Source organism: Barbatula barbatula (genome assembly GCF_947034865.1).
Source record: "Barbatula barbatula genome assembly, chromosome: 1".
Lineage (NCBI taxonomy): Eukaryota > Metazoa > Chordata > Actinopteri > Cypriniformes > Nemacheilidae > Barbatula > Barbatula barbatula.
The window spans coordinates 6,984,563-6,999,260 of NC_136766.1; the positions used below are offsets into that span (position 1 = coordinate 6,984,563).

Here is a 14,698-nt window from a genome sequence, read left to right on the forward strand (position 1 = left end):
CAAAAACATTTCAATTTTGATTTCATGTTGACTTTGAAATATATGATATTTTACTGTGATTGTACCTCTAAACATAGAGCAAATCTGAGAAAAATATAAACAAAGCAACCAAAGATTGTGACTGGTTAAGCATAAACCTGACTAACTTGGAGGAGAGACACTCAAAAGGGTGATTTATGGTTCTGCGTCAGACCAAACGCTTGTGTTTTTATTGATACTTCTGCGTTGTTGTCTGTGCCAACGTGCAATTGCACATGCCGACCGCTAGTGGGCAGTTTCCATGGACATGTTGCTGGCAGTATCCAGCATGTGCCAAAGAAGCTTTTCTTTGGCATATGCCAAAAAATGTATTCTGTGCCATGCCGCGTTATACAGCGAAATATGTTGTATGCCTGGACTCCGCAATTCAACAGCATCGGTGCATTGTAAGACGCCCAAGCAGGCTTTTTCTACATTCAAACATGTTCATTTGTTGTATTTTGAAACTGCATAACAAAACAAGGGAAATTCAGTGAAACAACATTAACCTACACAGGCGCTGTTCTCCAACGCGCTATAGAGGGTATGGACGTGTCGTCACTTTATCACGTAAACACTACGTGAGCAAGCCAGAGCGCGCCCCTGTGAGGGGAAAAATATTCAGCAAAATGACTGCTTACAATACCAGGAAACGCAATTCAATGCAACATTGCATTGTTCAGGACACACCTGATTCCTTTGTAAGTCGTAAGGATCACCGTCAAGTCTAGCTGCTTGTAATTTCAGCAAATAACTGGTTTCTTTGTTTCTCCTATTCTCCTCAGCCATTTTGCTGTGTGTTTTACCACTCAGGGGAAGGTCTCCTGGCGCTCAAGTGGAGCGTATCCCGGCATGTTCAAGTGGGAAAGTGACGTCAATGCATACCCATTCTCAACCAATGCCGGGTTTTGAAATGGTGGTCCTATTCGTGCTAGCAAAATGTCATAAATGAAACTAATAAAAGTTCTAATCCTTGATTATCCTGTTCACCGTGTCTCCCAGGAGAGGCTGCTTGCGAGTCGCGCCACTTGCCGAACGTCACGTGACTCCTGCTCTGTGCTGCTGCAGCTCGTGCTGAATGGAAAAGATGTGGGTCACTTAATAACTGCAGGGTCCGTTCCTTACTGAACTCAATTTATTCTAGAGATTCTTTTTCACACCATCCTACTTGAAGGGCCGGAACAAATTACATGGAGGGCCGGGTGTGGCCCGCTGGCCCCCAATTGAATACCCCGGGCTAGGGTTGTTCCGATTGACGGATCTATCGTGTATCGACGATACTCAGACATATTTAGAGTTTATAATGTGCAGGCTTTCAGTTTCAGTTTCAGTTTTAGTTTAACGAGAGAGAGACCTTGTGATGCGTGCGGCTCTGGCTTTTCCTTGCAGGAATTGCTATGCGCGTGAAAGTTTAAAACCAGCGCACACGGTCATCAATGACGCATTTGGTTTAATGATATTGACTTATAGCAATAGTTTACTTTCTCTCGTTTAAAAGGTTGCGGTGGGAAGTAACAATGTGGCCAACTTCACTGAACTCATACTCAGATAGAATGCTAATTGCAGTCACACATGAGCATTTTCTCGCCACGTAAACTTCTGTTTTTGTCCACAAATCCAGCTTGTCATAGATAAATGCGGAAATTGCCCAGCGCCTCCATACTATCGTGTATCGGCAATCCACAGGCTGGTGATAGAACGATCTGACTATGAAGAATATCGCCCAACACTAGCCTGGGCGTAGGGTATGCGCCTCTGCGTAGGTCTGATGCAGAACTATAAATCACCCTTTATTGCTATGAATACTGTAAAAAATGTAGCCAAACATTTTCTAGTGACTGGTAACATCTACATTTTTTAATTGGTTCAGGTTTCAGTAATGTATCACTTGTGGAAAGTCTATTCAGCCATTTGGGAAATTTACAAAACTTTAAAAGAGCCAATTGAAAAATGTACATGCAGTCAACATAAAATGTTTATTTGAAAAGGACTGACATTTTTACAGTTCCAATAGAGCTACAATTTGCAGAACATTTTCTCAGCAACAAATTAGGTTTCCTATGAAATTAATTGTCTCAAATAAATATACGCCTCACCATACATCTTGCCCTCATCTGACAGGATGATTTTGCGGCGTCCACAGGGCGGGTAGATGGCCAGCGCTTCCTGGAAGCTCTGCTCTATGTCAGGGCTCCAAACCCCCTCTGCATCATTGTCCATCGGCTTCTCCGCAGAGTCGCTCATCCTCTCAATGTCCTCGGCAGAACTTTCACTGCCACTCCAACTGCTGGGATCAATGATGGCGGTTGAGACCTCCAAGCCGAAGCCTGGAGCAAACTACGGTGAATCCTAAAAATCAGACAATAAACACAGAACAGTGGTTACTCTCTATAGCACAGACATCTGCCCACAAGGAGGTTTCAGGTGCCGCTGGATGTGTTATAAAGAATGAAAAGCAATTTAAAGGTGTGTTTTTCCTCACTACAAGGGCCAAACAGAAATGTAAAAATAATGATTGTTTTCGAACAGTTTTCCAAAACACAACCAGCATTCATTTTAAAGGCTCCCAAAGCCACAAAAGTGAACTTACAAGTACTTGCAGGTAATATTATTTAACAGAGAAATGCAGGAATTCCCAAATAAAAATGTTCTCAAAGACCCCTGAATAAGCTTCTTTTTTCACTGAGGAGAGTTATGACTGAATTCATTTTTAAGACATGCAAAATAGCTGTAACTGAAATCCAATTGCTTGAGGAAATTATGTCTGTGACTAGAGGGTATATAACTTTAAACATTTCCCAAAACCACCTTCTGCATAAAATTGCATAAAAAACGTAAAACGTAAAGCCCTATTCCTCTGTAAAAATGCCAACAATTTAAACTGCTGCTTGGTCTCAAATTGCCCTTCTTTGCAAGCATCCAGGGCAATGCTGGCATCATATTCATACCAAATGAAATGAATAATAAAACCCCATGAAAAATAATGAAACCCAACTTTTGCCCTTAGCGAATTTGTCATTTCATTCAAATGTCTCGGAGAGCTCTTTATATGCCTGGTGTTTCCGTAATGTAAATAATCAAAGCACCATCCAAAAGTGAAATCTAATAAGAAAATTGCAGTGCAAGAAGAAACATGAACTGCAATCATGAGCAAGTAGATAAACACTTTTATCAAAAGCAATGTACAATCCACATATTACAGGGACAGTTCCCATATATGAACCTAAGAGTTTTTTTGTGTAGTCTATTCAGTTATTGGCTTGCAAATTACGTAGCACAAAATTTGCATGCATGTTCTAATCTTAACGCAATTTAAAAAATGTCGCTAAAGATGCGAACATGCAAAAACTCGGGGGACTTGTGAGCATTCCTGAAGTGTTCCCCAATACTCCGGGTAGCACCCTGAGCCCTCGGCCCCCTCCCTCCTGACAGCTTCCTCTCTCCCAGCCTGCTCTCATTCAGGCAAACAGCGCAAGCTGTTGTGATGTGGGACTAGCAGCATATGTTTCTTCTAAAATGTCAGCTCGCGAGGGGGGATGGGAGCTGGCTGTTGGAAACAAGGGGGGAAAACGCTCTGGGCGAGCGGAGGGAGCTTTTACTGAATTCCTTTTTTGTGTGTCGAATGCTGACGCTGCAGAACAGACTCACAGACTGATGAGAGGAAAAAAAGCCTCCCCTTTTCTGACCACTAAATGGTTTGGGCCTTCTTTCTGCCCTGATCTTTTCTAACTGAATAATGAACTACATCGGTAATGATTTCCAGAACTAGAGCAAACATGTACAGTTCCTCATCCTCCCTACTATCGGATATACATGCTGTTATAAGACAGACATTTTAAGGGTAAAGTTTAGGAGCTAAGTACAATCCTTTTATTGTTGGCTACCATAGGGAAACTGGCACCAATGGTAGATTTGTTTCAAAGTGGACCTATGTGATAGCAAATGTTTGGCCGTGTCTGTTGTGCATATTGGATATCGCTACACAGTGACATTTTGGCACATATTCTTTAAGTTTATTAAGCAGTTCACCCAAAACTTACAATTCTGAAATGTATTTACTAACCCTCATATCATTCTTAATATACATTACTTCTTCAAAACTCTGTTTCTATAGTATATTGTTTAGACTTTTATTCCACCTAATGAATAAGAACTGATCACATTGACATCAACATCTCAGTTTGTGCTTTATGGGTGAAAGAAAAGCCATGCATAAATAACGGAACTGTCCCTTTAAGAGACACCACCTGTGGCAGAGGGTGCGGTTTTGAAGTAGATTTGAAAATCTCAGGTAGATTGCCCCTAAAGGTAGATTCAAATAGACAATGACTACATTTACATGAACACCAATAATGCGATTATTTCAGATAATCAGAGTAAGGACTTAATCGGAGTAACATGTTTACATGACAGGAGAACATCTCTTTGCTCCCGTTTACATGGAAGTTTTATTAGTCTGATTATTTGCTAATACACAACACAATCGATGATCTCAGATACAGAAGTGTCTGTTACTGGCTATCGTTTTAATATATTCGCGTGACCGCGTCAAATTCAAAACACTGTTATGTGGACGAATTTTATGGTTATTCAGCCGTGTGATGAATATAGATATATCTTTCTATATTCTTTTTAAATCTTTTCTCCGTAACGGTGGTGTACGTTTTAATTGCGTTCGAGTTGTTTCAGTATGAAAAACAGGAGCAGAGACTGCTGACAGCGAGGTGTGTTGACGGTAAAACTTCAGACTTTCATGTTTGGCATAATTTTGCGCTTAAGGTGTGTGACGAAGCACATGCGCTCCTTGATCAGAGCAGCTTAAATGCGATTAAGGTGTTTGCATGCCTTTATATTGCGGCGTTACTTCGATAACATATGTTACTTCAATTATGCGCTTGATCACATTATTACATGGAATGATCGCGTTTACAAGAAGTAAAGTGTTCGAAGTTTGGCCGAAATCCAATTATAATCGCATTATGAGGGTGCATGTAAACGTATTCATTTACGTTTGCTTAATGCCGATTCACATGCATTTGGTCCTAAGGACTATCAAAAAAGAATGAACGATTCCCGAGTCATCGAATATTACAAAAAGGTAGGCAAAGCCAACAAATAATACACTTTTTTCAAAGTGTACATCCATGAAAAATGTACTTGCAAATGTTGTCTTCAACTTTGTCTACTTATTTTAATGGAAGCTCAGTTCCCATTACAAATTTACCAAAAAATCTGCCAAAACAGCAGATGATCAAAGTAGATAATTTCCAACAACTAGAGAATGAGTAATGGGGTGAACTATCCCTTTAAAAGTTAGAAACTTGATCAGTTAGGAAAGCTCTAAAAATACTAAATCAAAATTAGACTCATGATCAAAGTAACCTTTAGAAAATTGCAATGAAGAGATTTGCAATACAAAAAAACGTATAAGTGAATTACAAAGCCTATTAAACCACACCAGAAGCAGAATGCATTAAATGTGACATATTTTCATACTATTAAATACTACTTAATCCGTTCAAGAAAAACATGATAAAACAATTAAAGCTTAATTTGCAAAACTGGGCCTTGGCAACTTATAACCACTTATACAGTTCACAGAATTGTATCATCAAACAAGATGAATCTACTCTTCAATTAATGTAAGTGGAAATGTAAATTTTAAGTTTTTCTGCCTTTGATGGTAATGGAAAGAGGAGTTTCTAAATCTAGATAGGCAGGGATCTTAGTGTAGTGGGGGGAAGGATGGACCAACTGACCCGACGTATTAGATCGTAGACATAGACAAGGGCTACATGGCTGAGTAACCAGGTAACCAGGTTCAGCCCAGATAAAACATGCAAAATGTTTTTTAAAGGGAAATGTTGTGCGTTAAACATCCTGTTCTGATGACGCAAGAGTTCCCACTATGGCAACTGAAAAGGCCATTCTTTGTGTTTTATTTGAAGAATTTCTGGACAAACATCACTTCTAATATCTTGAATTGTTGAGTATACCGAGCTGCAGCGGACACATTTGTAAAAGACTTTACTTGGACCCATTGTGTGAGCTGCCTCTTCATACCGCATGGTTTATATACATGTTGCCGCTGATTGGGCCGACATTTTTGACACACCCACCAAACAAGAGAAAACATTTCTCAATCCCCGTTGTACACCGGTTTGAGCTTGAACAAGCCCCAGGATCCAGACCAAGGGTTGAAGCGTGTGCAAAGATTTGCCTTTTCACCAGTGGTTGGCAACCTAAGACACGTGCCACTATTAGCACGCTGAAAGCGAATCAGTGGCATGCCAAGCAAATGCAGTTAAATGTAAAATGAATTCCAAAATAAATATTATTGGTTTAGTTTACGAAGACTTTTAAGCCCATTTCGGGTTCCTACGACAAATCCTTATAATCAAATTACAGTTTTCATGTCAGCCATTTGTCATGATCCTGCCTCTCCTTGTCTTGGTTTTCGAGTCTTGTGGCAGGATCATGTCAGTCCCATGTGTTTTGTGTGGAGAGAGCATTGTTTTGGTTTGAGAAGCCATGCTCTCTCTCCGGTGTCACGTCCTTTAGTCCCGCCCCCTTGTTTCCCCAGTTAGCGGTCCATTAGTGTTAGACTTGTCTCCAGCCCTGGTCCATCTTTCCCTTAGTGTTTCAGTCCCCTCACCTGCCTCGTGCAATCCTCCTGTTAGCTTTCCTTTAGTGTTTCATCCATTTCACCTGCGGCCACTCTCCCTGTGTCATCAGTCCTTGTTAGTGTTTCCCTTTATCAAGCCCCAGTTTCCCCTCTGTCCCTTGTCGGTTAACTTTGCACACTTACCCTTCGTCTGTCTGGATTACCCGTGTTCCTGTTCCCTGGACTCAAGTTTGTGGACTTAGTTTGTTATTCTTAAGACCTTGTTTGTTTTGTCCCCCTTGTGGGAAGTTTTAGTTTTCAGTCTTGTTTGTGTTCATGTTTTCCCCATCGAGGGTCTTTGTTTTGAAATAAAGTCTTGTTGTTCGACACATGTCTGCCTGCGCTTGGGTTCTGTCCACAACCATAACACCATTAGCGTTCCGGGAATTGGTGCACAGCCAGGTGCTGATCAAGGAAATAGTGCCGCACAATCTTTTAAAGACTGTCTACCAATCTTACTTTGAAACTAAACACGAGAAGATCACTGAGATAAAAGGCGCGATGGGGCACCACAAAATCTGCCTTTAAAATATGTTGTAAACATGCAGACCAAGAGCTTGGCAAAGCATCCCGACCCGTTCAAGAATTTAAAGAAAAACAGGTATGTGCTTGATAGTATTACAGTTTTAGCCTTCAAATATACTGTGAAGAGAGAATGCATCACATTGCATCCTGGTTAAAACGTTATTGTTGTTCTGTGTCTGCTATTAATGTGGTAGAATTGAGTAACAAATAAGGCTTTTTGGAAAAACTTTACAATAATGCATCATCTAAAATGAACTAACAATGAACAATACTAATACAGCATTTATTAATGTTAGTTCATGATCATTTCAGCATTTACCAATACATTAAAATCAAACATTGTCCCTGTTAACAATAGTTAATGCACCACGAACTAACATGAGTAACTGCTTTGACATGAACTAACATTAACAAGGATTAATAAAACTAGATTATAAATCGTTAGCAAATGCATTTACTAAGGTTAACTAATAGCACCTTATTGAAAGGCTTTTTGTACTAATGCACGTTTTTTTCCGTTATTCCCAAACAGATAAATATATCTTGCAGTCTCTTTGATGAAGTTTTTATGTACTTTGTAGATGTATTTATGTGTGGAGCCAAGAGCTGTAGCGGAGCGCCACCACCAGACACAATATGGCGCATCTGCTGTGTGTAGTCACAGAAAACAATAAGGTTTCCTTTAATACATTAGTAAACTACATCATTCATTAGCATAACTAAAAATACTTCCACAACATTGAATCATCTTAGTTATGATAACACAACTGTTATCTGACTTTGATCACCATTTCTTATAAAAATATAGGCCCTATACGCATCACACTTTTTCTTCAAAAATAGATTTGAAAATTATTTTAATGTTTCGGTTAGCAGATTACATATTCTGATTAATTATATTGAGATACATTTGTTGATACGGCACAGTAATTACCCAGAAAAATGTAAATGGTACGCCATGTCAAAAAGGTGTCCAAACCCTGCTTTACACATAAAAATACAGAAATCTGAAATTGCCAAGATGACATTTTCAAGACAAACAAGCACGAATGAACACAAACAAGTAAAAGCAAAATCAACAGCATTAACAGCATAATCACGCTACATGGCTGGAGTCCCTAGATGATCGTTCAGCTTTCAATACATCACAGTAACTGATTTACCTCTGCCACTATTTCATGCAACATTTCTCATGGGAAGGCCCAGATCAATGAGGCCTGAAAGATAATGATAATTTCCGCCTAGTTCGAGAGCTCTCTGTTATTGGATTACTTCAACATGCACAAGAAATGGGAGTATGATTAAAGCAAGCTTTTATCTTTAAGCCTTGTCACCTTTCATCAGAACCGTGCAAAAAAAATCCTTCACACCTTGCAGCAATCAAAAAACATACAAAATGTACTTGCTGTGTTTCATGAGCAAAAAACATTTGACACCACTGATCTAATAGATTCTATTTTGTATCAGGTCACATACAGTATACCTGTATATCATCTTATTCTAAGAGCTCTCAGAAATATTTCACACCAAACTGTCAGTTCTTGCACATCGTGTCTAAGTAGAAACAAACAGGAGATGCTTATTTGCTGAGATCACTTTTTTACTTCTAGAATGAGTGTAGACAAGCCATACGTCTAATCACTTAGGGAAAATACAGCTGTGGAAAAAAGAAACCGCTCAAAGACCAATTTCAGTTTTTCGATGCTACTATTTATAGGTATGTGTTTAGGTAAAATTATATTGTTTGTTTCTTTCTATGAACTACTAACAATATTTCTCCCAAATTGTTTCTGGGAAAACTGAAAACTGGAGAAACGGATCAAAATCACAGAAAAGATGCTCTGTATTTTTTCAGACCTCAAATACTGCAAAGAAAACAAGTTCATATTCACTTATAAGCAATACAACATAATATTGGCTCATGTATTTAGGAAAAGTTCATAAATTTTTTGTGATAACCTCGATTTTTATCACAGTTTTCATGTCTTGTCATGCTGTCAGTTAGAATACCTTTATATTGGTCTGGAATGGCACAATACATTTTGAAATTCTGATTAAATGAAAATTTGGAATGGTCTCTTTATTTTTCCACAGCTGTATAGAAACTATATTTGGAAGCAAAAGCTGATGCAACGCTGTTCCAGAAGAACTTTCGGTTACAGTTTTTGTACGCTCTGTGTTTCCCATTCATTGACGAGACTATGGCGGCCCGCCATAACAACATAAATATTTCTAACTTTGAATTCTGCTCCGTTGTTGTACCACTGTTCACAGCTAGATGAAATGCACCCCGTTCTGTTGTTGCAACACAATGTGCACAGCACACTAACAAAAACATACTGTACGTCGGAACGCACGCTTGCTAATGTTTCAGCTTTCGCAGTTGAAACGCAGACACGTGAACTGGCTAGGATTTGAGACGTCGACAAGCCATAGGCCTACTGAATACAACATCGTTTGAGGTAAGTAAAATCTAACCATGTTTCAATATTCACTGCAGTAATACACCAGTAGTGATTCGATCAGTGTACGACAAAGCAAACAGATAGTTAGCATCATTATGTTCAATTCCATATTATTTCCAGCCAAAATAGCAGTCTGTATATAGGGACATTTGACAAACACAATTTCTGTCGTTTAAAATGAGCAGCGCATCTATCCAACAGAGCTGTACGCATCACGTGCACCCATGACATTTATAATGATGATCTTTCTGCGCTATGTCCTCTAATATCCTTATTTAGCACCAAAAGCACTTCATTTAACCCTTTCTACATCGCTCTGATCGTGCTTCAAACTAGAGCCCTGCACATTCTTCAAATTTAAGCCCTGGCTCGAGACGCTCTGGCCCTAGCCGGGACCAAATTCGTTTAGCCCCCAAAGTCTGTCAGCATATTTATTTTGCGTTGTGTGTGAGAGAGAGAGAGAGAGAGAGAGAGAGAGAGAGGTGCTGTTAATACTCCAGCAGATCTGACCGAGGATGTGCCCAAACATGCCTCTCTCACAACTCAATGCCATTAAAGGCTCTCTCTCCCTCAAGCAACTCCACAACTCAGGATGCTGAAGAAAGGGAATGTATGAGGTGACAGAAAAAGAGAAAAAGAGCGAGAAAGAGCGAGAGAGAGAGCGCAGGTTGTCAAGTTTAGTTGCCCAATGTATGCACCACTAGCGTCAACATATAGAATTGCAGAAATAATCAATGTTTCAGACACAGTAGGTTTCTTTCACTCCGACCCCACAACTTGTAGTCCGACCCAAAACCCAAGTGATTGGTTGAACCAATGTGTCCATGTCAAGCTGCTCTGAACACTCAAACAAATAGATAACTGTTTAAAGAGAACCACAATATTTTTACCATCGGAAGAACCTTCAAATGGCTTACTTAAAAGGATTCTGCATATAAAGCTGGGATATGAGAAAGTATAGTAAAATAAGAATGGACAACTAGTGGAAGTCAATGACATATCGGAGTGCATGATCTCATTTGATGCATAATTGCATTATTGCTAACATTTTCAGGAACAACAATCCTTCAAATAAAGAAAAAAAGATGATTAAACTGATTTTCCTGGAACCAGTCAGGTATGCATGTAGAATCTGTGCAATAATGTCTATTTGATTTTCTGAAGCACATCAATAACTATAAATTTGTGCTTTGCTTGAAATTATATCAATAGGAATAATTCAATTGTTGTAATTGTCTAAGTCAGTCTTTAGTTAAGAATCTTATATGTTTTAGGGAGGTATTGGAATATAGGAGGTATACACCATATTATTGCATAGAGTATACTTGGAATTTATTTAAATCGGTCATTTAAAGTTATTAAAGGTATGCTTAAATATGTCTTAAAATATTGCCTTCTTAAAATTTCCGAGCCACCCCTGCCTGGTGATGAAAGTTATTCTACGCAAATATAAAACACCATATTTGAATAAATATTTTAAAATGCAAAATACAGTCTCTCAAAGTATTTAAATATAAATTACATTTGACTTTTTTTGTTGAGGAAAATACAAATGGCAAAATACTTAAAAGTAATTAAATACGTATTTTAAATACATTGTATTAAACTACTTCCCATCTCTGGCCTTGCCAGCATTTCGCAAGAATTTGAGATATATGAATACGTTAGCTACAGTATATAAGGCTATCATTTATAGTTATGTTGAACTGTTAAATAGTAATATTTTAATAACCTTAATATACCTGGAGTGTGCACCTAGCACTAGGAAAATACAAGTATCGGATCACGACTCGGATCGGCATATACACAATATAAAATGACTCGGATCGGGGGCACAAAAAGTGTGATCGGGACATCTTTAGTTAGTAGGAATACGAATTAAGGTCTTCCAACATGAGGTGTTTATAAGGTTGCTCTTTTGTTTTGCAGTGTCGCCTCTAAATTACCGCTCTTACGCTACAGCCATTAGCGGCATATTTATATGCTGAATAGAGAAAAGACTCATTTACATGTGCATTCACTTGCCATTATTATATACAATTTTTGTAGATAATTATAATATTCAAAGGATTCTTGTATAGTCCTTCAGGGACCATGCACGCTTTGTATACTTTATCTGTGAAATGGATTTAAATATGATAAAATGTATTAAGTGGTATTGAGCGTAGCAGGAAAAATGATAAAATATGCCAAAATATTTGATAAATTAAGATCCAGAACTAAACTCCGGTTTGTTAATATGTAGTTCATAGTCATATGATAAGATTTGCACGCAAAAGCACGACCCCATGCTAATCCTCAAAATACAGTTTCAGACCCCACATTTTTTTTATTTACTTGTAATACTTTTTATTTCATTTTACCATCCCACATCATTTTTCCGAGATGAAATAAATGCAACAGCCCAGAACATCCAGAGATGCAAGATTAGTCTCTCACTAACTTTACCGAGCCACATCTTGGCCACAAGTCCGTCAAAGCCAAAGTCTAGTGTGCTATAGCCTGTTAGAAGACTAATTATCACAGCTTCTTAGAGACCGGAATGTCACCTGTGGAAACAGTTGCAGCCCTAACAAATAATTGCATGTTCCTATCTGCTCGTCTCCAGCACCATGGAAATGGTCTTATTAGTGAGATAAAGGAGGAAGCAGGCAACAAGTGAAAGGCGCCGTGAGAGCGGCCCTTGGCTGTGACACGGCATGATGGGGGACGACACTTATCGACGGATTACATAAACCACTCGGGTTCTTGCTAAGCAGGAATTCGACTCCCTAAATGAAGAGATCCAATTTGAGCCATCACGCAGGGCCGGGGTAATGAAAAAGAAGATGAGAGGTCTGAAACGTAATTTTCTGTGTGGCTTTTTTTGTGCTGTTATCTCTGAATGCCCAGTAATGATTCCGTGAATGACTTCCACTGACCCCGTAATGACCCGTAGCATTTGAAGCCTCGAATCGAAAGCCATAATTACCCCATAATTGCTAAATACCGCATACTGCATATTATTTTCTCTGGTTAATTATTTCAGTAATGTGTAAAGTATTTTAAAGTATGCTTGTTTGGAACAAGCAGCATCAAATTATGTATATTCATGGCGACGGGACATAAGCGAATAACCGCACGGTGTGCTCGTCATTATAACACATTCATTATGGCTGGAATGTACGAAATGACTTTAATACAACGCATGAACCTTGAAAGCTAATTTAACAAATTTTTAAGTCCAAATTAAAAAGGCACCATTCGAATTTCATTAACATGATTTGTATGATTACATTTTCATAGTTTTTAAATGTTTTATCAAAATGGCATGTGTGCCAAACTCTTTGCATATTACCTTTGTGTTATTTTACGGTTCTCTTTTTTTGCATCTACAAAAGCATTTTTGAAATTAAACAGGTATATAAAGGTCATTAGAAATGCCTTTCAAATTCTTAACAAATTCATGGACTTCACAAGAATTCCTGGCAGCGCTGTAAGAGAAATCAATAGATCTGTTTTGTACTGGACATTTCTCCAGGTTTCATGAATAAATCTAAAGCCCAGTGCACTGATGAATCAATGATCGAGTCTCTCACGACCGATCTCCCCAAACACACAGCAATGGTTCAGCGGAGAGGACGGAGTTCTCCTGCTGGCAAGACCCAAGCGTCTATTTCATGCCTCTTTAAACTGGCGAGGTTGGACGCGACGAAACCCTCTAATAACATCCAACTCAAACCTGAGGCCTGAAACCCACCGCCTGGTGCTGCATGTACAGGCCACTTTGGGATCAATTTCTGCGGGCCAGAATGCTGGATTGATTTACAGGGCCTGTCAAAACAACTTTGTTCACCTGCCTCCAATGCGCCACAATCAGGTGCAATGTTTGGCAGATCACACTCATGGTGCATGAAGTGGAAGAAGCCCCACTTTTAGCACCGAGGATTAAAGACATAATTCATCTAAAAATGTACAATTCTGTCATTATTTACTTTCCCTTCATGTCATCCTAAACATGTGGGACTTTACTTTCTCTGTCAAAAACAAAAGGCTGATACTGCCTATTTTAAAACAATAATTATGTATTAACAATACAGTATTATGTACATGAGTCGTGTGGATGACTTGTATACCGATCCAGTTTTCATCCTTTACTTTCTTTGAATGAAATAATAATTTAAATAGTGCCAATAGCATTATCACAAATAAAGGCTAGACCAAAAATAAACTAAGAAATCAATCCTACTTTGATATCGTTGACCTTATCTATGCTTCTTTAGAATGCATATGTTGACCTTAATAAAAAACTATCCATCAAAATATGCAACAAATTCCACCATCCCGTCACGCTAAAGAAATACTGCATATAAAAACTCACAATAAATGTTGCAAATAAAGCCAGCTTATTGTAAGAGATTTTCCCCAGCCAGTGCTGCGGACACGGGCCGAGCGACACGCGGCGAGGCATGAGGAATGAGATGGCAGCATGAGCGGCGAAGCCATCTGCATTTCACAAGTCCCAGCATGTCAAAGACAGCGTCTGTTTGGAGTGCACCTCCATCTGTCATAAATCACTTCTTCTCACCAGAGCTCTAATGGCGGAAAGGTCACATGGAATCTTCTGACATGCTGTTTGTTTGTCATCCATCGGCAGAGAGATACGCCTGGGTTTATTGGTGCCTCGTGAACAGAGGCGACCAGATGAGACCCGTCCAATAGACCCTGCACTACTTGTTAGTAAAACTCTGGCAGGGCAGGTCTAATAACACTATTTATTTATTGTCATTAAAAGAGAGAGCTCGGCTTTGGGAGGTTTGTGAATGATCACAGCCTACTGACTAAATGAGAACCTCAATTAAAATATATTAATATAGCCTACACCTGAAAGCATAGGTATTTATTGTATAATTGAAAAGTATGGTGGGGTGCAAAAGTCTGACACCAGTAGTTAAAACTGCTCTATTTTATATTATTACAAACTATATTAGCTGCAAAACTATATTGATTAAGTGAAGTGATAATTCACCCGAGAATTCTGTCATCA

At 38.9% G+C, this 14,698-nt stretch overlaps 1 protein-coding gene across 4 annotated transcripts in view; it reads right to left on the reverse strand.

The window, feature by feature from the left end:
• The window catches only part of tead1b (TEA domain family member 1b), a 57,064-nt gene that overhangs the window by 34,418 nt on the left and 7,948 nt on the right, over nt 1-14,698 (reverse strand). For all 4 annotated transcript variants that reach the window (XM_079459572.1, XM_079459571.1, XM_079459570.1 and 1 more), the window contains one exon: nt 2,115-2,367. In XM_079459572.1, the coding sequence (XP_079315698.1) occupies nt 2,115-2,262 (148 nt within the window). In that variant the 5' untranslated portion in view covers nt 2,263-2,367. The remainder of the gene's footprint in view (nt 1-2,114; nt 2,368-14,698) is intronic.